Source organism: Glycine max, chromosome 13, assembly GCF_000004515.6.
Source record: "Glycine max cultivar Williams 82 chromosome 13, Glycine_max_v4.0, whole genome shotgun sequence".
NCBI classification, from domain to species: Eukaryota; Viridiplantae; Streptophyta; class Magnoliopsida; order Fabales; family Fabaceae; genus Glycine; species Glycine max.
In genome coordinates this window covers 44165909-44189119 of record NC_038249.2, presented here as the reverse complement: position 1 = coordinate 44189119, position 23211 = coordinate 44165909, and the positions used below count along the sequence as shown (strand labels likewise).

General features: G+C 30.3%; 2 protein-coding genes across 2 annotated transcripts; one reads left to right on the top strand and one right to left on the bottom strand.

Annotated features, from left to right (window-relative positions):
• Positions 1-7133: 7133 nt before the first annotated feature.
• LOC100305535 (uncharacterized) lies at positions 7134-10229 on the bottom strand. The gene is given in 3 exon segments (NM_001249804.2): positions 7134-7390; positions 8765-8858; positions 9798-10229. Coding segments are annotated over 3 exon segments (570 nt in total). The 5' UTR covers positions 10159-10229; the 3' UTR covers positions 7134-7275.
• Positions 10230-18689: 8460 nt separating this feature from the next.
• Positions 18690-23197, top strand: LOC100819516 (E3 ubiquitin-protein ligase At1g63170). The gene is made up of 5 exons (XM_003543610.5): positions 18690-18837; positions 19426-20274; positions 21953-22078; positions 22158-22449; positions 22691-23197. The coding sequence occupies exons 2-5, from the start codon at positions 19604-19606 to the stop codon at positions 22859-22861; spliced, it is 1260 nt and encodes a 419-aa protein (XP_003543658.1). The 5' UTR covers positions 18690-18837; positions 19426-19603; the 3' UTR covers positions 22862-23197.
• Positions 23198-23211: the final 14 nt, after the last annotated feature.

The window sequence follows — 23211 nt, the reverse complement described above, 5'->3', positions numbered from 1 at the left end:
AATCAATCATTGAGGAAGAGAAAGTATGATGCATGATTAGGCCAAATGAATAAAACGTCGCAAGAAATGGTCATTAAGCTTGGATTCAACGACCTATTCGAGAAAGCAATCATAGACTTTGAATGTTCGGAAAGACCGTAGGATTCACATTATTTCAAGATAACTAGTGTTGGATCAAAAGTTTGTATTCAAAGATTTGCATTTAATTGGTTTACAAATGGTCTCGTGCGTTGTCAAATGAAATTTGGACGATCAAGTTAGAATTTTATTTGAATTTCCTTGGGAACAGGAGAAACTGGCAAACATTATCTCAAACAATGGAACTATGTCCCATTTCATGCACAAGATACCAGTTCTTGTATTTTATCTTTTAGCAATCAATTGAAAAAGAAAACAAAACAAGCGGAAAGTGTAATGTCACGGAGCTCCTTTAATTTCCAACTTGTGGAGATCGATAATATATAGTTTGTTGTCCTTGAAAGAAACTCTCAAAGCAGGGATGAGACCTAGGAGCCTATCATCATATTCACTCCGAGTCAAGCACAACTCATACTCTCATCTCCTGTTCTTTCCTAAAGGGGGAGGCAATTGATGCCATAGTGGACCCTTTTCTTCTTATTATTTATATAGTGCAAGTGCAATAGTACTATACTATACTAGTGTTTGTGCTTCCCTGATTCACATGGGGGGGTGGCCTTCACAACAGCTAGCTATAGATATTAGAAGATTGATAGATAGGCTTTATGGTTAGCCAAATTTACTATAGACATGGTATGGCGAGAGGCTAAGATCAATAGAGCCTTGTCTTGCCAAATAGCTAAAAAAGACACCTGCCAATTATTTCCCCTTAGCTTGTTGAAGCCTAGCTAGCTATGGCCCTATGTTTTGTATTTTCTATGGCTTCTCCGATACTTGTTTTGAGAGGGCACAACTTGTTTCCTATCCGTTTGGAATCTTTCTTTTTTGTTCATAGAATGTCATTTAATTGTTTTGTCACCGAGAAGAGAAAGTAAGGTTCATGTCCATCTCTCTCTCTCTCTCTCTCATTAGTGAAAACTGGATTAATTAGGGAGGCTTCAACTCAGACCTAGCTAGCTAGCTTGTTGCATTCGGACAAATAAAGACCATTGCGGTTGTTAGCATTATGATGGAAACAGACAAGTTGTTATTTTGATTGCTTCATGTATAAGACTCGTTAGATATATATCAATTTAATTTAAATTTACCAGAATTGGCCTAAAATGTTAGACGTGTACGGTGCTCCTAGCTAGCTTTGGCTAATCAATTTACCCTTTTTAATATTTCTATTTCCACACACCCTGAACATTTTTTTATTATAAAAAAATATCGATTTCAATTATTCATCATAGTGTAATGCTGGTACATGACATCTAGTTTTAGTCAGAGTAATCACCACATTAAGTTTGGGTTGTGTTATTCTTCTTTCTCTACTTTCATTTCTTATTTAATTCTTGATTGACTAATAATTAATATATCATGTGGAATAGTGATATAATGCTGGTACCAATTTCGTTATGATATATATATATATATATATATATATATATATATATATATATAAACTTTGAAATTGATATTTGGACTCAATTAAGAGGCGAGAAAAATGAAAATAAACATGTGATCTACAATAGAGAGTCTGCCAATTATCACAGTTAATTAAGTTCTATTAATTTTATTATCTGTATCAGAAATCTTCGAAGGATTGTCAGAAAAATAAAATTATGTTAAGAGCATATAGACCATGCACACACACACACGGACCCATTCAAAGAATGTGAAATGAATCAGAAGGTCTCTGGCCATGAATACTTCAAACTCACGGTCCCAAAAATTCTTACATGCGTTTATTTAAGTGTGGACCCTCATGATCCAATGAATACAGATAAGAAGCAGTTCCTCTAATTGCATAATAATACTATTGGTGAACTAAATTCGTTTCAGGCAGACAATTAAGATCCCAAAGGAACATTGATAGCGATGCGTGCGGCCTATGGAGTTTCCGTATGTGAGTGACATCTGAAAATCATGTAGAGTAGCAATAATTAATTATTTTTTAAAATTATTAAATACTAGTAGTATATTATTAATAGATAAAGCAAATTATACTCCTTCCTTGATATTAGCTTTTATTAGACTTATACTCTTTTTCTAAAATCTTATTTATTTTGTCTTCTCTTCAAAGTCACTATTATTAATAATGTTAGTTTTTTTTAAAAAAATATCCTAAAAATTCTTATCACTTTCATTCAAAGTTTACTTTCAGTCTAGGTTTACGTCAGATTTTACCTATAAAAATATCATCAACTCGCTTTTCACCTCTCTCATTAACTCCGTTGTTTTCGTCAATCACAACAATTTCACTATTCTTGCTTTTTTTGATGTTATCTACAACCTCTTACCAATTATCGTCGATTTCATTGTATGCAATCACCTAGCTCTACACCTCCTGCATATCACATGCTTAGTTCTTGTTATAATGTTGACCGTGTTAGCGGATCAGGAGGCCAAAGGGTAATGGATGGTAAAAAAAAATCTTGTGTAATAAAAAAAAATAAAGAGTAAAGTTAAGTATAATAAGTGTTAACCTTAGGGATGAGAGTGTAATTTGCTCTAATAGATATTAGTAGTAGTAGTATTTAATTATAATCTTTTAATTAATAATATGAATAATCTATAATGGGTTGAATTATTTATATAATATTCCTCTTTCTTTAATTATAAGATTTTTTGAACTAATTTATGTCTTTTAAGAAAAATAACTAATTCAGTTAATAATATTAGATAGATCAATTATTTGTTCTATTATTTTAAAATTATCCTTTCTTATTTCTCTATACATTTATGCTTCTCATTAATGTTAGGAAAAAATTAATTAAGTTAGAGTATGTAAAATAAAAAATAATTAATGCATCTAAAATTTTGGAAAAAAAAACTTATAAAAATAGATTAAAAAAAGTGTATAAAATGATCTCATGATCAAAGACGAAAGAAATATCCACCAAATGTCTTTATTATTTTTTGATGTCTAAATATCAGAGTAAGGAAATATTACTATGATCTAGGAAAAATATTGAATTAATTTTTTTTAACAAAAACTTATATTTATCTCATTTTGAAAAAAAAAACATCAAATTCATATAAATCTATCAAATTAGGATTTATCAAAATTATAAAATCTTATAACTTTTATTTAAAAATCTCCGGTTGATAGGCATCAAAATTTAAAATCTAAATAAAAATAAAATTAAATACTCAATATAAAAGAAGTTCCATGATGTAGCTTGTTTTTTTATTGACAAAAAACTAACGTAATTTAATAAGAACGGAAATAATCATTAAAAAATGTTTTTGATCTCAATATAATAAGAATTCAATTTATAACAGAAATAAATATTCTTTCAGTGCCGTGATAAGCAGAATAGAGATTATTAATATTGCTTCAAATCCTACTAACTTACTAATTGATAAATAATTTATATAAATCAAAGTGTAATTGGCTAAAAGATGGTGAGCATTATTAGCAATATCGCAAGGGACTTGAGTGTTCTGTTGTTTCTTTTTCAATTGTCCTTATATTGTTTCTTAAAAATCACATAATTTTAAATTAAATCATAATATTAAATATTAATAAAATTAAATATATTTAATAAAATTAAATATTAATACTAAGTGATCAAAACAGCTGAAAAAAGGATAGAGAAACTAATTTCATATGGCGAGCTTTGTTCTTACAGAAAAAGGGTAAAGATTGGATCCAACCGCCTGTATGAATTGACTTCTGAAATGGTGAGTTAATGTGTGACTGTCTATTACTCTATTAGATATTTAGATTCATGCATGTCAGTCTCTGCTGCACAAGCTAAGGAATATTTTAATTTGTGCACCACTAATAACTATTGATATAATATTCATTAAAACAAACGGTTGATATTGGCTAACTTATAACTGATTATTTTGACTGATGAAATTTTAAAAAATTTAAATACTGATATTATATATCGTGATATGGAGTATGTACCAAAGATTAGGCTTGAAGTGAAACAAGACTCAAATTTTTTAAATAAAATATTAAATTCAAAATTTTTGAATAAAAGAATATATTTAATAAAATAGATTTCATTAAAAAAAAAAAAAAACAGTCGACTATATTTTCTTTTGCGAAAATCCTTAATACTTTGCACCGCCGCTTGAAGAAATCATTAAAATGGTTCTTGAAATCATAGTTGAGGCCTGAGGGGGACAAGTACACGTGGCAACAGGATATGACAAGTTTGATTTAGAAAGATGAGTTTAAAAATTTTAATTCAATCTCATCTTTGTCGTTTTTTAATTTATGGGTTCAGAAAAATTCATGGGATCGGAAACTCGCCTTATTTTTTTTTTATAAAAAAATGTACCTTATTTTTATATTTCCTAATGATTATATATCAAATCATTAATTACATTTTAATGCAATATAAAAATTATTGAATAACAAAGACTTAAAAATGAAATAATTTAAGAATTAAATCCAAATTTTAATTAAATATATAATTTTGAAATTATTCTTTCATAATTATGATATATCTTAAATTATTGAAGTATTAAAATAATTAATTTATATTTTAGTTAATTTAAAAAATCTTTTCTTATATATAACATCGATATTATACTTTTGTATGATTCAATAAAAAATTCAAGAAAATGACTACAAAATTTTTTAGGTCTTTAAAAGTGTTTAAAAGTGTATAGCATGTGATATTAATTCTTAAAACTCAAAGAATTAAAAAAAAATCCCTAAAAAATGTAATTTGTACTTCATATTGGTTTAGAATTCAAAAAAAAATATATGACTTGAATAAAAATATTAACATATGTTTATTGATTAAAAATGATTATGCGTGAGTGAAAACTAGGATAATATTAAATAGAGAAAATTATTATCATTGCATCACAAGTAATTTTGATATGTTAGACCTTAATATATTTTCATTTTGAATTCATCTTTTACATTCAATTATTGTTATTTTTCCTGTTTTCTTTTCTTTTACTTTTATCCTTCAATTTTACACTTATAAATTTTTATCTTTTCTACTTTTAATTTCTTGAAAATTGAGTTTGTATCACTTTAAGTACAAACAAAATCTTTGTAGATTTAACACTTGAACTTTCGAATACTTTAATACTTGAGACAAATTGATCTACATGCCAACGAGTTAACATTCATCACCCCAAAATGGGAACATTTATCATTATTCTTATCAAAAGTCGTCTAATACTGTAAAAGCCACATATCGGGCAAATTGACCTCACTGAGTTTTATTTAGAAACTAATTTTCAATAATGGTCCGTTTTGAAACATTTTCTGTTGGAAGTTTGTTTTATGTAAGCGTTTCGTCGAGTAGCATGACAAAACACATATTTCGACAAGAGGAATGACGAAATACACTCTATTTCGCCAGTATGGATGGCGAAACATAGTCAGCTTATGCATATCGTCCACATGGCAGATTTTGCCAATACGGATGGCGAAACAGCATGTGCATGTCGTCTGGCAGATTTCGCCAGTACGGTCTGCGAAACAGCTTCAAATTCAAAAACGCGGGCTATGTTCACGCGTGTTGTATCCTTTTGTAGCCTTTTCATATATTAAAATGAGAGAGAGATACGAAGAAAACTTGAATTGAAAATGGTGTGTCTTCTTGAGTGCTTAATCAGAAGAAGCAATTTTCGGCAGAGGCAGTGAACAATTTTTTTTATTATATACCCAACCATTTCGCCGGTAAGGATGACTAAACTTTTTTTAATTACCTGTGTTTCGCCAAGCTCACTTGTAAAATCTGCTTGTGTTTCGTCATCCGTGTTGGCGAAATACAGTGTGTTTCGTCATTCCTCTTGACGAAATACAATGTGTTTTACTGTTCCTCTTAGCAAAATATGTGTTTTGTCATACTACTCGACGAAACTTAGACAAAACAGACCCCCAAAAAAAATGTTTTAAAACGGGCGCTTATTGAAAATTAATTTCTAAATAAGATTCTATACGTATAGGATTAAGCTAGTGCTCGATTCTTGCGCTCCTATCATGTGTATTGGACGAAACGACCATATTCTCACTACTGTACATGAACTACGAGCACGACGAATGCTTGAGTCGTAAGCATTTCAACTACTCTAACTTGCAAGAACAGGATTATTCGTTGATAATCAAGATAATACATTGTTTAATTAACCAAAAAAAATTGTAAGCATATGGACTAACCTCGTTCATTTAAGCTTAGTTCTTGTTGACTCGTAATTATTAAATGAATTGCCCTAGTTAGATAGGTCCTTCACACCAAAAAGCAATAGTTTAATTAGGTGACCCACACACATCAGATTCAGTTAACACTCAGGTTAGCAGTTTGTTATTCCCGAGTTGTAATTACTTAATTTATTAAAATTAAGAAAAATAATTATTTTAATTAATAATAAAAAATTATTTTAAAATTATTATTGTCATTAATACTCACTTTTATTTTAAATTTTTGTCAATATATTATTTCTTTTCTTTTAATTTGAGATATTTTTAATTTAAAATTAATCAACATAAAAAAGATTATAAATTAAATCTTATATAAAAAATATCATTTTAAACTTTGATGTTATAAATAGAAACTAAATGAAAATGAGTATGTATAAACCAATATTAGTATATTGGAAGCTCTCCTCCATGAAAAAAATGGCCCAAGAGAAAGAGGTCATGAAAAAAAAACTTTCTTCTTTATTGAAGGTTGTTTTCTTAATTGTTTATCAATCACGAAAATTTGTACTTTTACTAAGAGGTTTAAAACTTAACAATTGATGAACAACTATCGGTTTTTTTTTTTTTTGCATGCCATTTTTTAAATGGTTTATACAAGATATATCAATTTTCAAATAATTAAAAAAAAACAAACATTAAAAGACAATTCGACGAGAAGAAATTAAAGGAGATGAAATGGAAATAGCAAGCAAAAATGGATCGACAATAAGTTTGCTGAAATGTGCAGCATATCAACAAATATGACAAACCATTTACTAAAACGATGAGGTTTCCCTATATTTAATTAAACTGACTTCTGTATATTTCCTTCATTCTTAGGTCTTAACATAGACAGAAATCTGATTCATGCACCATACTATAAAATGTTTCTTCTTCCTCAAATATAATAAAACGACAACATGAAATTGGATGTCTTCAAAACGTGTACGACATTGATTAGAAGCCAATCTTTTTTGCTTCATCTATATTTTTCATTTTGTTACGCCTTCTATAAATCCTTTTAAAGACCCTTTTGGTTGCAGATCGAAGCCCTTTGCATCTGATCTCTTCATAATCCTCAACCTCTTGCATGACTCAATAAACATCCTGCAAAAAAGTTCCACTTTCTACATGAACACATATATTTGTATAAAGTTTAAATAGCAAAATAAAACTATTATATGTAGCTTCAAATAGAAATAAGGATAATTAATATATATATATATATATATATATATATATATATATATATATTATTGTTAAAAAAAAACTTATTTACTTATTTACCTTTTATATTAGAAAGTTTATATTCCACCAAAAAGTTTATCTTCACATGGAAGTTGGAACATTTGATAATTCTGGGAAATGTGGCCAACTAATAAGAAGCTTTTCTCCGTCTTATATTCGGGTGTATCCACCACTAAAGGTTTGCTTTTTAGGTCATGCCACAATTGATTATTATCTATCCCCCACCATTCCCATGTTGATGTGTCGAACCTTATAATGAGGGATTCACGCATGTCGGCAATATGATCCAAGATATTTTTTTGTAATTTGTTTTTGTTTTGAGATTATGATATTTAACAAATTAAATTAGAACTTAATTAGGTCAATCGACAACTTAATCAGCACTTGTCTGTCTAGTCAAGTGTTGTGTTGGGGAACTACTAAATGATTTTGCCAAACCTGTTGCGTTCAATTTATCGACCAAGTTGGATATACTGTAGTATTTAAATTAGTGGAAATACTAGTTTAATTTATTTGACTCACGATTAGATTATAAAGAAAACCATGCATATGCATCTTCAGACAAAATTGTAATTAGCATGTAATAATCATCATTAATGATACTTAATAATACTGATAGAGATCAAGTAGCGAAATTGCGGAGCACCTAGTTTTCAGACACGGAATCAAAGTTGGTGGTATTATGCATGCAATGTACCACTTAAGTGTTTGGTGGCTTTACTGAGCAAACACGGGAACTGAAGCTGCACTCAGTGGTAGACAGAAGAACTTTTGGTTTACTTGACTCGTAGTATTTGACACAATTATCACTTTTGTCTCTCGAAACATATGAATAGGTGCTCCCACCCAAATAACCAAAGCCTAACCAGAAAAAAGTATATACAAAATTATTAAGGGATTTGTTTTAAGTACGGAAATTTTACTGTGATATATGGATGGCAAAAATAATTTTTCTACTGGTAATAATTTTAAATGTTTACATCAATAATCTAACAATTTATGAATTTATGAATTTATGAAAGACAAAAAAAAAACTTAGCCTGACTAGTTAATTGCTATGGGTTATTGGGCTAAATTTGAGTCATAATCACAGTCAACATTTTTAATCATGAGTACTACTTAAATTTTTAACACTAGAGTTGAAAAAGTTGGCCCGGTAAAAACTAGACTTTTCTGTAACGAATAAAAACATAGTATTACAAGACAAGGAAGAGGGGGGCCAGAAGGACTTACTCCCAAGGGACATCTCCAACGAGCATCCAGTCACCATCTTTGTCCTCGTATATGGGAACGTGTTCAGCATTCTCCGCATCCTTCAACGCTTCGCCTGTCAACATTTTTTAAAACAAAACATTATTATCGTCATTGTTGATTGCCAATTTGCCATTAACTTAAACTTTTAAACTTTTCTTATTAGAATTGCTAGTTACATATTCATTTTATGATGAACTTTGTAAGAGTACTATATTTATTAATATGGATATATTTATAATTTTAATTAGTTTTAATTAAGGGTTTACGAGTAATTGTACATATTAATAAATTAATTGTGTCTCTGCAGTTCTTTAATAAATCGATCTATTATATATGCTTGATTCTATGCCATCTAGAGTTTTAAGAGTAGATAAACTGTACACACTGCATGCCATCACATATTTAATTAAGGAGAATGTCTAACCATTCTATATGACGTCGTTTCCAATTTGTCCCTCTTTGTCTCCCTATAAATGATTTTAATTGGGCCTATTCTTTCTAGGATTTTTAAAGTTAATTTCTGAAACAACATTGAAGGATAAAATTTATATTTAATTCCCTATATTCGTGGCATCAAATTTTCAAATACAAGGATGGACATCTCTATCTGCAGGTGTGCTATGTTTATGAAGCGCCTAGACTACTAAAACCTATGAAGCACTGTGTGTTGTTCTTACGTGTTCATAATATACACACTCTTCTTACGGGATCTCGAGTCCCAATGCTTCTATATATGTTGATACAGTAACTGACATGCATATTCACAAAAAAAAAAAAAAAAAAAACTCGCATGCATGAATCCTTCCACAACAGTAACCTTTCTTACCATTAACTACTCATACCTAGCCATAAACAATATCCTGCACAATTAATTAACGTATGCATACATATAAACAGATTTTTAATTTGCATGTTTTTTCTTAAACCTTAAATATATATGAAATTAGTTTAGAAGTAATATATAAGATATGGTCAAAGTAAAAAGAAAGAAATAAAAAATGTAATAACTTACGAATTCCATAGCAACCGAAGAACTTCTCCAAGGCCAAGACCAGCTCCGAATATCCCTTGTGCATAGCTAAATCAATTTTACGCAAGAAAGGAGCCCCGTCCATGCTAACTTTGACGTACATTTTGGTTTCATTGACGGTGTTCTTCTTGCGGTACGAACACACCGGAGGCCACCCCACCACTTGATTCTTGGTTTGGATTTTGCGGTCTTGTTCGGAGGAACTGTTTTCATCATCATCATGAGCTTGAATCTCGGAGAACACCCTCTTCTTTATCTTCTCGTTCTTGTCAGGTAATTCCCCACCGGGAAGGCCCAACCTTAGCTCAGTAGTGATTTCAAGGCCAACAGCTTCTTTCTCCATGGATTAACCAGGGTATAGCTAGTGAGGAGTACTGTATGGTTGGTTAGAGAAAACTAGTTTGTGATTGAGGTGTATGAAGAATAGAGGTTGTTAAATATATAAAAAGTGAATGGGAATGTGGGTTATGTGCATAGTGGGAGCAATGACAGGTCAACTAAGGCGAATTGGTCGGTCACATGAGAAACAAGTGTAGGGACGAGTTGTTTCCCCGCAAAAACCATTAAAGCCCGGCACCATAAGTTGGACATGGGGACATATCCTACGACTCTTGCTGCCTTCTGATTTGGTCAGATTTCATCGTCGCCGTCTGATCAGCTGACTGGGAACAACCCATGTGATTTGCTTGATTGAGGGTATAAGTCTTCATTTGTATTTATTTATACCCATGGTTTCATGAAGAAAGTGTAATATTTTTCATACTATATGTGAAATCCCACTATTTTTTTTTTTAATATTACACATGTATCATCTTTCATTTAGCAATCATAATAAATCCTCCTACCAGCAATTTTTGTTATCAAAATAATCCTCTCTGCGTATTTTAATTTTTAAAATGTTGATCAATTACTCGTATATAGATATGGACTTAAAATCATGTGGAACCAAACATTTTTTTCTTACTGTAAACACAAAATCATGTTGTTCCATTAATGTGATATTAGTAATTTTCAATTAATATGAAAATTTGTAAATATTATCTATCCAAAAAGAACTTTTATTCCAATGATTAGTTTTAAATTAAAATTCTTTAATTACAATTGTTGAATGATTGAATAGTTGGGATAAATTGCACCAGTACAATTTGATTTAGGGAATGTGTAAAATAAGAATTCTTTTTATAGTGAGAAATAAAAATTATAAATATAGATAATAAAATAATCATATTTAAATGATTTTTTTAGTGCAATTATTTTTTTATTAAAATTAAGTGAGAATTTTACCCCAATTAAGATTTTTTTTCTTAAAATCGGTGTGGACAGTTAATATGAAATTTAATGAGATGTACTATATCTCTATGCTTCTGGACATGTATAATTATATGTTTCACCGAATTATTGTGTGTATACGGACGAAAATCAGATGATGATGACCAATGCCAAGCCATATTAATGCGTGTGATTTCTGAGGATCATGATCGTGATGATGTAGGGAGCATAAGAATGAAATGGTCAAGTATGTAGGACCCAAGGCAATTCTCTCTGGACTGAAAAGGTTCACAGCTAATCATGAGTCAAACTTAACTATTCCTAGGTCTAGGCAACACTCTGGGACGTACTCACAAAAGTTAAAAGGGCGTTAGGCAGGTAGAAAACAGAGTTTTACACTACTTAATAGTTCAAAATTCATATTCATTTACTTGGCGAATTATATATATGAAGCATTCAAGGTTAAAGATTCCCACCATTGAGGCACAATATATAATAAATTCAACCCTATCTTTTTATTTTTGTCTAAAATTTTACCCAAATTGACATGATGGCTGGTTTATCTATATAGCAAGACCTAACTGCTTCTCCGTTAAGTATAACTTTTTTCTTATAAAGGTTTCCAATATTTTAATGTGAAAGCAATAAGTATAAGTTCTTGTGTATGTTTCAATAGGGTACTTATTTATTGAAGGTTAAGCCAAAAAATTTGCCTCGTGAGTCGTGGTCAATCCTGGGTTGCTCTTTACGTGCTACACCTATAAATTTTAAGCTCATGGTTATGAATGAACATTGTTAGCTCGGCTAGTGATTAAAGATTTGGTTTAAGATTAACAGTGATATATAATAGCATGGATATGGGACCAAAAGGACGTACAAAAGAAGATAGAGTTGACTTTTCTTATAACAACCATGCATTAAGCCGATGCTAACTGGCTTCAACATATTTTAACTGATACAATTACATTAGTTTCGACTTTGTTAATGTTGATCAACATTAAAACAGTCATTACCGTCAATTTTTGGCTTGCGATAACAAACATTTTTAATGACGTATGAGCTTAATGAAAAACAAGGCGTCAAGACTCAAGACTGAACACAAAACACATTTTATTATTTCAATTATTATTTTTATAACAACAATTTTTACTCTTAGTCTTAGAAGATACTTTAAATTTAAAAAGGTTGTGATCCCCGTTAAAGACGGTGGCTTGATTTAGCTATGATGTTAATTCCATACAAACAATAAGTGGTTGTTTTAAATCTTCATTTAGACTATATATAATACATTCATTTCCTTGTCAATCTTTTGCAATAATATACATAAAAAAAATTCTTATAAACACGATATCAACTTTGTAACCGTCAACCTTGGTTTATAATTGATCAAGCTCCCAATTTTATTTTTTTTGAAGTATCTAGCTCCCAATTATATAAAATTAATTTGAGAAATCTTAATAACAATATCTCTTTAACACATTCTTTTAAACATATTATCTATTATTAGTTAAAATTTATTGGAAATTACAAATAGGTTTTACTTTGCAATTAAAGAGTCTCTCATGTGATAAATTTTAACAAATAATGAATAATCTTATAGAAAGTGTGTGTCCCTACTTATTGCTATTATTCTTCTTTTAGTTGTTACCTTTAATAAATTATTTTTCAATGGTGTGACCCAATTCTGTATATGCTTCCTCGTTCCATTTTTATATGAGGTTTTAAAATTTAGAACAACTGCACAGCTATTAAGAAATATAATTAATGTTTTAAATTTTATAAAAAATATTATATAACTTCTTAATCTATCTTTTATCTCTTTATTTAATTACGAGAGTTAAAAAGAATATTCTTAATTAATATTGGTTAACGGTTTTCTATAGAGAAAAAAAAATTATTTTTTTATTAGTTTTGTAATAGCAATTAATTTAGAACACTTTTTTTTATATACTATAACTTCATATAAAATGGAACGGAAGAAAGAATACACATTTTTGTATTTAAGGATCAACTATATGCCTACAGAATCATGATAACATGTCTTCACATAAAGTAGCTAGGATTAGTTATCAAACAAATTATTGTATAATGTTTGTTAACTGTACCATGCATATATGATTTAAATTCTATTCACGACAAATCCTTTATTCGTTTGGATTGCAGTGATCATCATATATCTTGAATTGCGGAGGACAGTAGGGCACTATAATCTTAATGTTATTTCAATAATCAATTCCTGTAAGGATGATGTTGGACGGATTCACATTCTCTACAAGCACTAAATAAAGAGCATACGATTTATAATACGCTAGCTAGGGTATATATGAAGTTTAACTAACCGCAATTAAATAGTAGTATGATTAATGCTTTGCTGAAATTATATAAACATGTGTCAGAATCAAAGAATGTTAAACAAGCCAACTTGATGAAAGATACATTGTCTCAAAGGATGGAGTAAAATTAGTTATTATGACTGATCAAAGAGGCCTCTCGTGGTTAGGGTTACGAAAAGTCTAAAACTGATCAAAGGTATTTTTCGAATTTTTCTTCTTCTTTATCAGTATGTGATAATAATTGGAATTACATTACTTGAACCTGAAAAAATTGAAATACATGATATATATCGTATAATTATATTGAGTTTAAATTCTTATATTGTGGAATAATATGATATGATTATGTTGAACAGAAAAAAAAACACTTTGTTTATGTGATAAGACCTACCATAATTAATTGTACAAAATATTAATTATATTTGATAAAAAAAGCATTTCTTTAACTCTTCAATATGATTCTAGTATATATGTTACTAAATAATATAAAAGATCTATATCTAATTAATATTATTTTTTATCTCTATTTTTTATTTATTTTATATTCACGCATCTTAAAAATATATCATAAAATCCAAGCGACAATTTTTTATTATCTTTATTTTGTGTTCAGGAAAGATTTGCTATATTAATTGACCGTCCTTTAACTTAAAGTATCAAAATGATATTTTTTTCTGATAAAACTAATCAATGATATTAGTTGAAACTCATTTCAAATTAGTTAAGCATCTCATGCTATATTATGTCTGACTATCCACATCCATTTTAAAATTAAATTGGTTTGCGGAGTTTAAACCGAGAATCAACAATAAGTGTATATGAAGATCTATCTTCAAGAATCTATACTGGGGTCACTCTTCGACATGGTATTTTGTTTATGCTGCCACTAGCTAGTTCTGGTTATACAAGAATATACAGTCAAAGCTGCATCTGTCTCCAATTGTGCTAGGTGAATATATATATATATATATATATATATATATATATATATATATATATATATATATATATATATATATATATATATATATATATATATATATATATATATATATATATACATATATATATATATATATATGAACCAACTACTCACAACTAACCTATATATTTCAAACCTTGTTAATTAAAGCAAATGTCACTCCACAACCGAGCATATGTTTCCCAATGGTTCGACAAGGGCATGAGATTCACACCATGGTCCCACATAGAGTCACACGTGATATGGACTTGTTCCTAGGCACGTCATTTGATCCCATTGCCCTTATAGTTGATCCTTAAAGGTAACATTCTACCCCAAATTAGCAAAATATAAAAATACTTACTAACAATATTTAAGTGTTTTTTAGTTTTTAAATAAAATCAAGTTTATTTATGTAACCAACATAAAATTTTAATGTCTATCTTATTGTATTATCTTCTAAAGATATTCCAAACAGCAAAATCACTGGAGCTTTGGAATGCACAAAAGATACTCTATATTTTTAATTTATTATTTTAAAGAGAACAATAGCAACCCAAAAAGGAAAAATAATAATAATTCTATCCTTATTTTTGATGTACACAGATTGTATAATATGCTTTGCAGTAAAAAAGATTGTATAATATGTTTTAATATTTAGTTTCAAGTTTCCATGTTAAGTTTTTTTAATTCTCTCTCGGTAACTATACTAAGTTGTACAATTAATACTATATAAGCAAATGTGTTTGCTTAGCTTAAAATTTTGTATAACTAATTAATTTTGATCTCTTAAATGTAATTTAGATTAATGTATAAAATAATTTGAAGCGTAAAATATGTATTTTTAGTTTAATTTTTATGTATTATCAATGTAAAATATTTATGCTGTCAACCAGTAAAAATTTATTATTTTTATGACTTTTAAGATAATTATTTTATAAAATTTAACAAACTTTTTATATATAATAGTTTATAATTGAATAATAATTTAAATTTCTTTGACACTATGGATACATATACTACTATATATTTACTTATTCTTTTATAAAGTGCAAAAATTACTTGTCATATATAAAAATGCAACTTGATTGCAATATAAAGTTTGTTACCGAGTCATTCATTTGCAACTTGTCATATATAATAAATCTATTAACCTTTATATTAATTAATTAAAAAAAACAGCTGAAAGATACTTTGCAAAATCTGATGTTTAACTGTATATGACTGTTGGCGTTGGATCCTGTTTCCTAGTAGCGACTGGTGAGTATCAGCATTACACTACACCGTTAAAACGAAGAGCTTCGATAATCATGAGTGGTCTTCGTGACACGCGTTGACCCTACGCGCTTGTGAAGCAGAATTACTACATGGGAAGGGAATATAGTCCACTAAATAATCTTGCAAGAAGGAAGCAATGCCAGAGATTGATGTCTTTTCATATATCTGGAAGAATCACTCATGCACCAATTCTGTAAGGTAAAAGGATTCTTGCTGCTTAGTGAGACGACATACGCATGTATGAGCTTGTGTTTGTGGTTCAAAATTGCCAACCCAACGACAAAACACATACATTTGAGAATGAAGGCAAATTATTATTGTTTGTTTTGTTACCATTAATCAAATTAGTATTTAGGTCAACTTTATACGCTTTTATTATTGGTCTCTCATAAAACATAACCACATTTCAAACTTAATTTGGGTCGCTAGCTATGTCTAAGCATAAACCTGTGGCGGACCGGCATAGACGACGTGGTCTAAGTGAGAAGCTCTATAATTTTAATATTCATTGAAATAATCAGAAAATTCACAAAAGAAATTATGTGCATATACTATACCAAGTGAGTTGAAAAAAGAGAAACATGAGTTGTATCTAGAAGAGCGTAGAAGTAACAAGAGAAGAAATTCAATAAAATCAGAGTTTGTAAAAACTAAACAAATATGAGAAACATGGGGAATTAATAGCACACCATAGCTGACCATTCTTTACTAATTGGTTGCTTTTCCTCCATTTCTCTTCTAACTTTATTGATATTCTTCTAATTTTCACGACAAATAAACATGTTTCTTGCTTTAGACAACACACTTTAATGGCCTTTTTGTTTTGTGTCCATGCTTTATTATCTTTTTATTTCCTAGGATTTTAATGAAACATCTTAGATACTTTTAATCAGTACTATCGTTCTTCAATACAATTTCAGACCTACCAAGTTCATTTCCAGTTGGCCCTTAATTATTCGACATCATCAACAAAACCTAACAACATAAATTAATTAGTATCATTAATATCAAAGATATCAACTATAATGAATCTACAAAAATAAAATAAAAAATACTAATCATGACTTCTGCAACTAAGTAACTGATTATTCATCCTTATTTTTTTTTGTTTATAACTAGAATAAGTATGGCAAAGTACAAATAGAAAAATTAAAGAATGTAACAATTTTTCTTTTAGAATTAAAATTAAATTCTCACTATTTAAAACTGGCCGTCCTTCTAAATAGTGGAGTTCTATGATTACTTAATTAATGATTACAATGTTATCCTTTCTTTTCCAATTTAAACCAAAACTGTAGGATAGATGTATTACAGTTTTTTTTAGAATAATCACTTTTAAAAATATAATAATAGCAATAACTATCATAGGATTAGAATAGATGTATCCTCCCCTCTATGACAGCCAAAAAAAATAAATAGATGTAACCATTCCTGGGTACCAACACGAACAAAGTAACAAGTAAATGAATATCTGAATTGTGGTAATTGGAGGGTGAATTAAATTTGAAAAGATTTGAGTCCCCCAACATGTATAGTGGGAGTTACACGCTTGAAACCAAATCCATTTTCCTTGCTGCGCGCGATGAGTGATGATTGGAATCGACAAACAAGTGGACCCAGACATGGGCTTGGGCCTTTCGCCACTTGTCATACGCATGGTGGCACAAGACCCAGATTTATCAGGGGCCCACCATTGCCAATTTTGAGCTCATAGGATACTGTAATTGTGGGTATAAACTATGCAATGTGTATTCCAACTTTCCGTTTCCTCCAGATTTTTCTCCAACGGCCCATGAAAAGCCAGAGGTGCTGCACAACTATGTTTTGTTTCTCGAACTTACAAAGATTTGAGGTGGAATAAAAACATTATGTTTTATGAAAAATATAATCCATCACATCAAGATAAATGCTATAGCCACAAATATTAGCCCCTTCGTTTCAATTGAGCGTCTGGGTTTTTGATTGCTTGTTCAACTAAGTCCAAATATCATTATTCACTTTTCCCGCTAAAATGGACCACTTTTATAATCAACTTGTTATTGGCCCATTATGAACTTACGGCCCATGTAGAGAATTGTTTGTGGCCACGGAGGAGAAAAAACTACATATCACATATATATAAAACTAAAAAAACAATTAAATGTAATACACGCAAATATAAAACCATAAAATAATAAATAATAAATTACGATTGAACCAATAACTATATTAAATAAATAATTAAAATATTACTTGTTAATAAATTAATGGTCTTACTAATTAGTGTTATAAGGACAAACAAAACTATGAATATCACAATTTTTTGTATTATAATAAAAAAAATTCCTTTAAATTTCTTAAGGTTAAAATATTGGTTAGCATTTATAAATAATAAAGATAAATAAGTCTAAATTTTGGTTTATGTTATTTAGTAAGTTCAAAAGAAACTAATTTCATTCAACTTATTGAATTAAAGTTCCAATCATAATTGGTTGAGATGTCCATAATTAATGTGTGATATCTCTAACAAAATTGCTTTAAAAAAATAATAGCTATGTTAAAAAAATAATAAGTTCATACTTTTTAATAGAACAATAAATATATAATTAAATAAGTTATATAAATTTTTTATTAAATTTAAAAAAGAAATAACTTAAATTTTTACCTTTTAATTAAATAAGTTTTTAAAAGAATTTTACTTAACTTATTTAAAAAATAAATTTAACTTAATCTAACCTACACCTAATCTTATATCATATGGCATCGGATCATATACTAAAGAACAAACTGTTTTTTTTATATTGTACTAAAAAAAATTAATAATTAATGTTTCATGGATACAAAAAATCTTAGGAAATTTTTTGCCGTTGGATCAACTTACCCTCGCATCATCAACTTTATGAAGAAGGCGTTTCTTCAAATCGAACGGTAGAGAAAGCCCGTGGATCAACACGACGGCACACATCTGACATCAACATTTCCGCTTCCTTTCTCTTATCAAAGAGACGTGTTAAGTGATGCTGACGTTTTTTTTTTTTTTCAATTATAGATAACAGTACTATTTTTTTTTTCTTTTTCATTTCATTAAACGTTTGTTCTCTCTCTTTTTTTTTTTTGTTTAGTAAAAATCGAAAATCTGAAGCAAAAGAAACGGCAGACACAGCACAGTGAGCTCGGAATCGTGGGTGAGCTGAAGAATCAGGTAAAGACTTTCTTCCTCACACTCACATTCCCAAATGTCTCTTATTATTTTCGCAACTTCAACTTTTTTTCAGTTTTTGTTTCGATTTTATTTTGGTTTCGGATGTCAAATGTTTTGCTGTTTCTGTTGTGCGGATCAGAGTGTTTGTTACCTTAAAGAGACATCGATTATTTAATTTCTTTATGAAACTGACGCGGTGGGATTGGGTGTTGTGTTTAACTCAGAATTAGGATTTACTAGGTTTCTGTTTCTGTTTCTGGGAATACTCTCTTGTTGTGAATGCACAATTACCTAACCTAGTAACTATTTATGGGCATGGATTTAGTTCCTAATGCCATGCTTTATTTTATTTTATGCTGAATTCAATCCCCTTTAGTGAACTACTTTTGGAATTGGTATTACATCTTGTTGTTATTGGAACTAGATCTCCATGTAAATCATATGCAAAACAATCTATTTTTATAAAACACACTATTGTGTTCTCACTTGCAAGATTATAGATTACTTTGGATAAAACAAGTTATAGTATTAGGAAGAAGCAAGATTTTAATATATTATAAAGTTATCTATCTGTGGTTTCCTGACCAGGATAAAGGTTAATCTCCTTTTCAAGGCCGGGTGCAAGTGCAAAGATCTTGCTACATTTGGTTCAGAATATTACAGTGGAATTATATACGTGATCAAGACTAAAATCGGGAAAAAGTGCAGACTGCAAAACTTGTTCCTACTAATCTATGCCTTGTCGCGTTCTACTTTGGTGATTTAGATGGATGTTACTTCCCTGGGTTCAAATAGCAATACCCAAACCGACCAACACCCTCTGTTGATGGAGCAGCCGGAAACCCGTAATGGACACCAGCATGTAATTGACATTACAAGGAATGGTGAAGCTCTAACAACATCATATCGTAATGATCAACACTCTGAAATGCATTTAACACAGAATCAAGATCAACCAGCTGGGGATGCACAAGATTCCAGTCATCAAACAACTTCATCTTCTGCCCCCAGATTAAACTCTAGAAATTCAGCTTCATTGAGAAGAGGTGATGGATATGGTCATCGTGGAAGGAGTCCATTGAATTCTGGACTGTGGATCTCTGTTGAGCTTGTTGTCACTGTGAGTCAGATCATAGCATCTATAGTCGTTTTGTCATTGTCCAGGAATGAAAATCCCCAGGCCCCATTATTTGCATGGATTGTGGGCTATGGGTCTGGTTGTGTTGCCACACTTCCCATTCTCTACTGGCGTTTTCGAAACCGTAATCAAAGCAATGAACAAGATACCTCTCAAGCATCTCAAGGATCTTCTGGAAGCAATCCTCCAGATCGTTCTTATACTTCCATCTATGTTTCTCATGTCTCAGATGAGGAGAATGGTCACGCTACACAATCAGCCTCAAGAAACACTATAATGCCTGGAGCATTTACTTCTAGGTATATTGTTTTAACCTTTTATATCTTTCTTTCTTCTTTTTTTTTTTTTGGGGGGGGGGGGGGGGGGGCGTGGTCCTGGTATTCAGGATTTGCCTTTTATTATGATGAGTATATCACTCCTTTTTAATCCACATTGATAAGATAATGTCTCTCATTTATTATATTGAATGCTGCCTAAAACAGAAGAAGAGTAATGGAAACTAATTTTCCATCTTAATATGATAGATGACACATCTGTATTATGGATGACTTTTTTTCTTTGCATTTTCTAAAACTCTTATATGCTAGTACTTTCACATTAAAAAGGATGAGTATTTGGTTTGTTCGTTAAACCCTTTAAATTTATTCGACTTGCATTCCTTTTTGGATATAAAGTCTTTGAATTTTTCTAAAACAATAATTTTGATTGTTACATTTTTTTAGTGCACTATACTAGTTTGTTGTTTTAGGAAAATAACCTTATTCTATGATGTACTTTTGCCCAATATTTGTTGGGGAAAACCTCTGCGCACAACAGAATTACCCACACACCCTAAGGTTTTTAGATTGAACACACTTTTGGGTTTTTATTTCTTGGCTCTATATATATAGCTAAACAGTAATGCAAAAATCCAAATACTATCAGCACCCTAATATTAGGCCCAAACTATAACATCCTAAATCTAAATGATAAGAACAATATCCTTGCATTTATCTAAACAAAATCCTAAAAATTTGAAACATAACTAACAAATTCCTAAAAAACTCTTTCCAACCCAACTGTATTTGTTTGAAATTTGAATTGCTCTCCCAACAATATTCAATTATTCATCATGAGTGGAAATGGGATTGTGGTTAAATGCAGAAGTATATTTTAATTAATTGAAAGTGTCCAAGAAAGGGTGAGAGAAGGGCAAGTGCATAATAAATTTTCCACTCCCGCATTGGAGACACTGACCAGGCTTTATACCTGACCATAGATAGGGCTAGTTTGTTTAAGCGTATTTTTTTATAAGTGCTTTTTAAATAAAAATAAGTAGTTTTATGGTTTTCTGATTTGTTTGCCTAACTATTTTTACTTAAATTAAGCAATTTTCTGCTTTTTTTCAAGAAGCTTATCTTATATCCTTATATAAAAATCACTTATTTTAAAGTTGCTTTTTTTAAGTTTAAACAAACTCACCCTATATATTATCCTCCTCGTCTGCTTGTTCTATTTTTGAATTAAAATAAGATTCATACATTGGTTAAAATGTTGTTAAAAGTTATTTATTGTAAGGTACAGGATGTGAAGGCAGATTTTTGAGTTGTGACACTTCTTTTTGTTGATGATAATGATAGTATGATTGCAGAGGTTAAATGGTCATCTTGTTTCCTCTGAGGTTACTGATGTTGTCAAATTCCAACTAATACAATATGTTGCCTATCTTTATCCACATTGAAGAAATGCACTAAGTAGAGAAATTCCATGTTAAATTACAGACTTAATAAAACATCTTGTGAGCTTCATCTAGACCTTGGTGACTGGGGAAGATGGGGGAATCTTAAAATATGTTGAAGTTGTAGCACTATTTCATTGACATGCTATTGAATGACAAATTCAACTTAATACAAAACCTTGATGCCCAGTCTAATTTTATCCATGTTTAATGAGTCACTAGCAGCACACTAAGCAGAGAAATTTCTTGCTAAATTGCAGGCTTAACGGATTAGTAGACCATTTCAAGATGGCCTTGGATTGCTTCTTTGCAGTTTGGTTTGTAGTAGGAAATGTTTGGATCTTTGGAGGTCACACTTCTCCTTCTGATGCTCCACAATTGTACAGGTACCTGTACCACTGTTTTTGCTCAACCAGTATTTTACTTTCTCGAGTCTTCGAGTAATCTGGGCTTCATGTCATGCAGGTTATGTATTGTGTTTCTTACCTTTAGCTGTATCGGATATGCAATGCCATTTATACTTTGTGCAACTATTTGTTGCTGCCTGCCTTGTATAATTTCTGTTTTGGGCATTCGAGAGGATTTTTCTCAAAATAGAGGAGCAACAGTAGAATCAATTAATGCTCTACCAATCTTTAAGTTCAAATTGAAGAACAATGAAAATGGTGATGACCAGGATGCCAATTCAGCTATAGATGAAGGTGGAATTTTGGCTGCAGGGACAGAAAAGGAGCGAATGATTTCAGGAGAAGATGCTGTAAGTCTAATGGTTGACTAAATTTACAATAATTACCTCGAGTCCTCAAACCTATATTTACATTCAGCCAAAAGAAGAATGAATAAAAAGTTTATATATAAGTAGGACCTAAATGTGAGTAATTCTTATGGATGGGGCTCTGAAATTGTAGCTATTGTTATGATTTGTGATCCTGCACAATGTGGAGGATGCCACAGCTTTTTTATTGGAACTTTGAATGAATTTCTGAATTTTGTTGCAGGTTTGTTGCATTTGCTTAGCAAAATATGCAGATGATGACGAGCTTAGAGAGTTACCTTGCTCTCACGTTTTTCACGTCGAATGTGTTGACAAATGGTTAAAGATAAATGCAACCTGCCCTCTCTGTAAAAATGAAGTTGGTACGAGTAATGGAGGGTCCCCTTCAGCCTGAGAGAGACTCCAGTACGTAGCCGAAGTTTATCTCTGCTGAAGGCACATATCCCCCATGAAGTTGCAGCTTTTCAAGTGTACATCATCAAACTTTTGGATTCTGCTTTGAAGGTGAGATCCAAAGATAGATGCAAATCAATATCTTAAACATGTGATGCAAATCAAGGTTGAGAATTTGTTTCTACCCGCCCTAGTCACCTCTCTTTTTACGCTTTTTTCACCGGTTTTACATACTCACCAAGTATTGTTTGTAGAAAATAGGATGTTTCAAATCTTTCTTCTGTTTATCAGTTCTGTATATATAACAAAATTTAGTTAAAATGTTGATTTTTTAAAATTTAAAACTGTAAA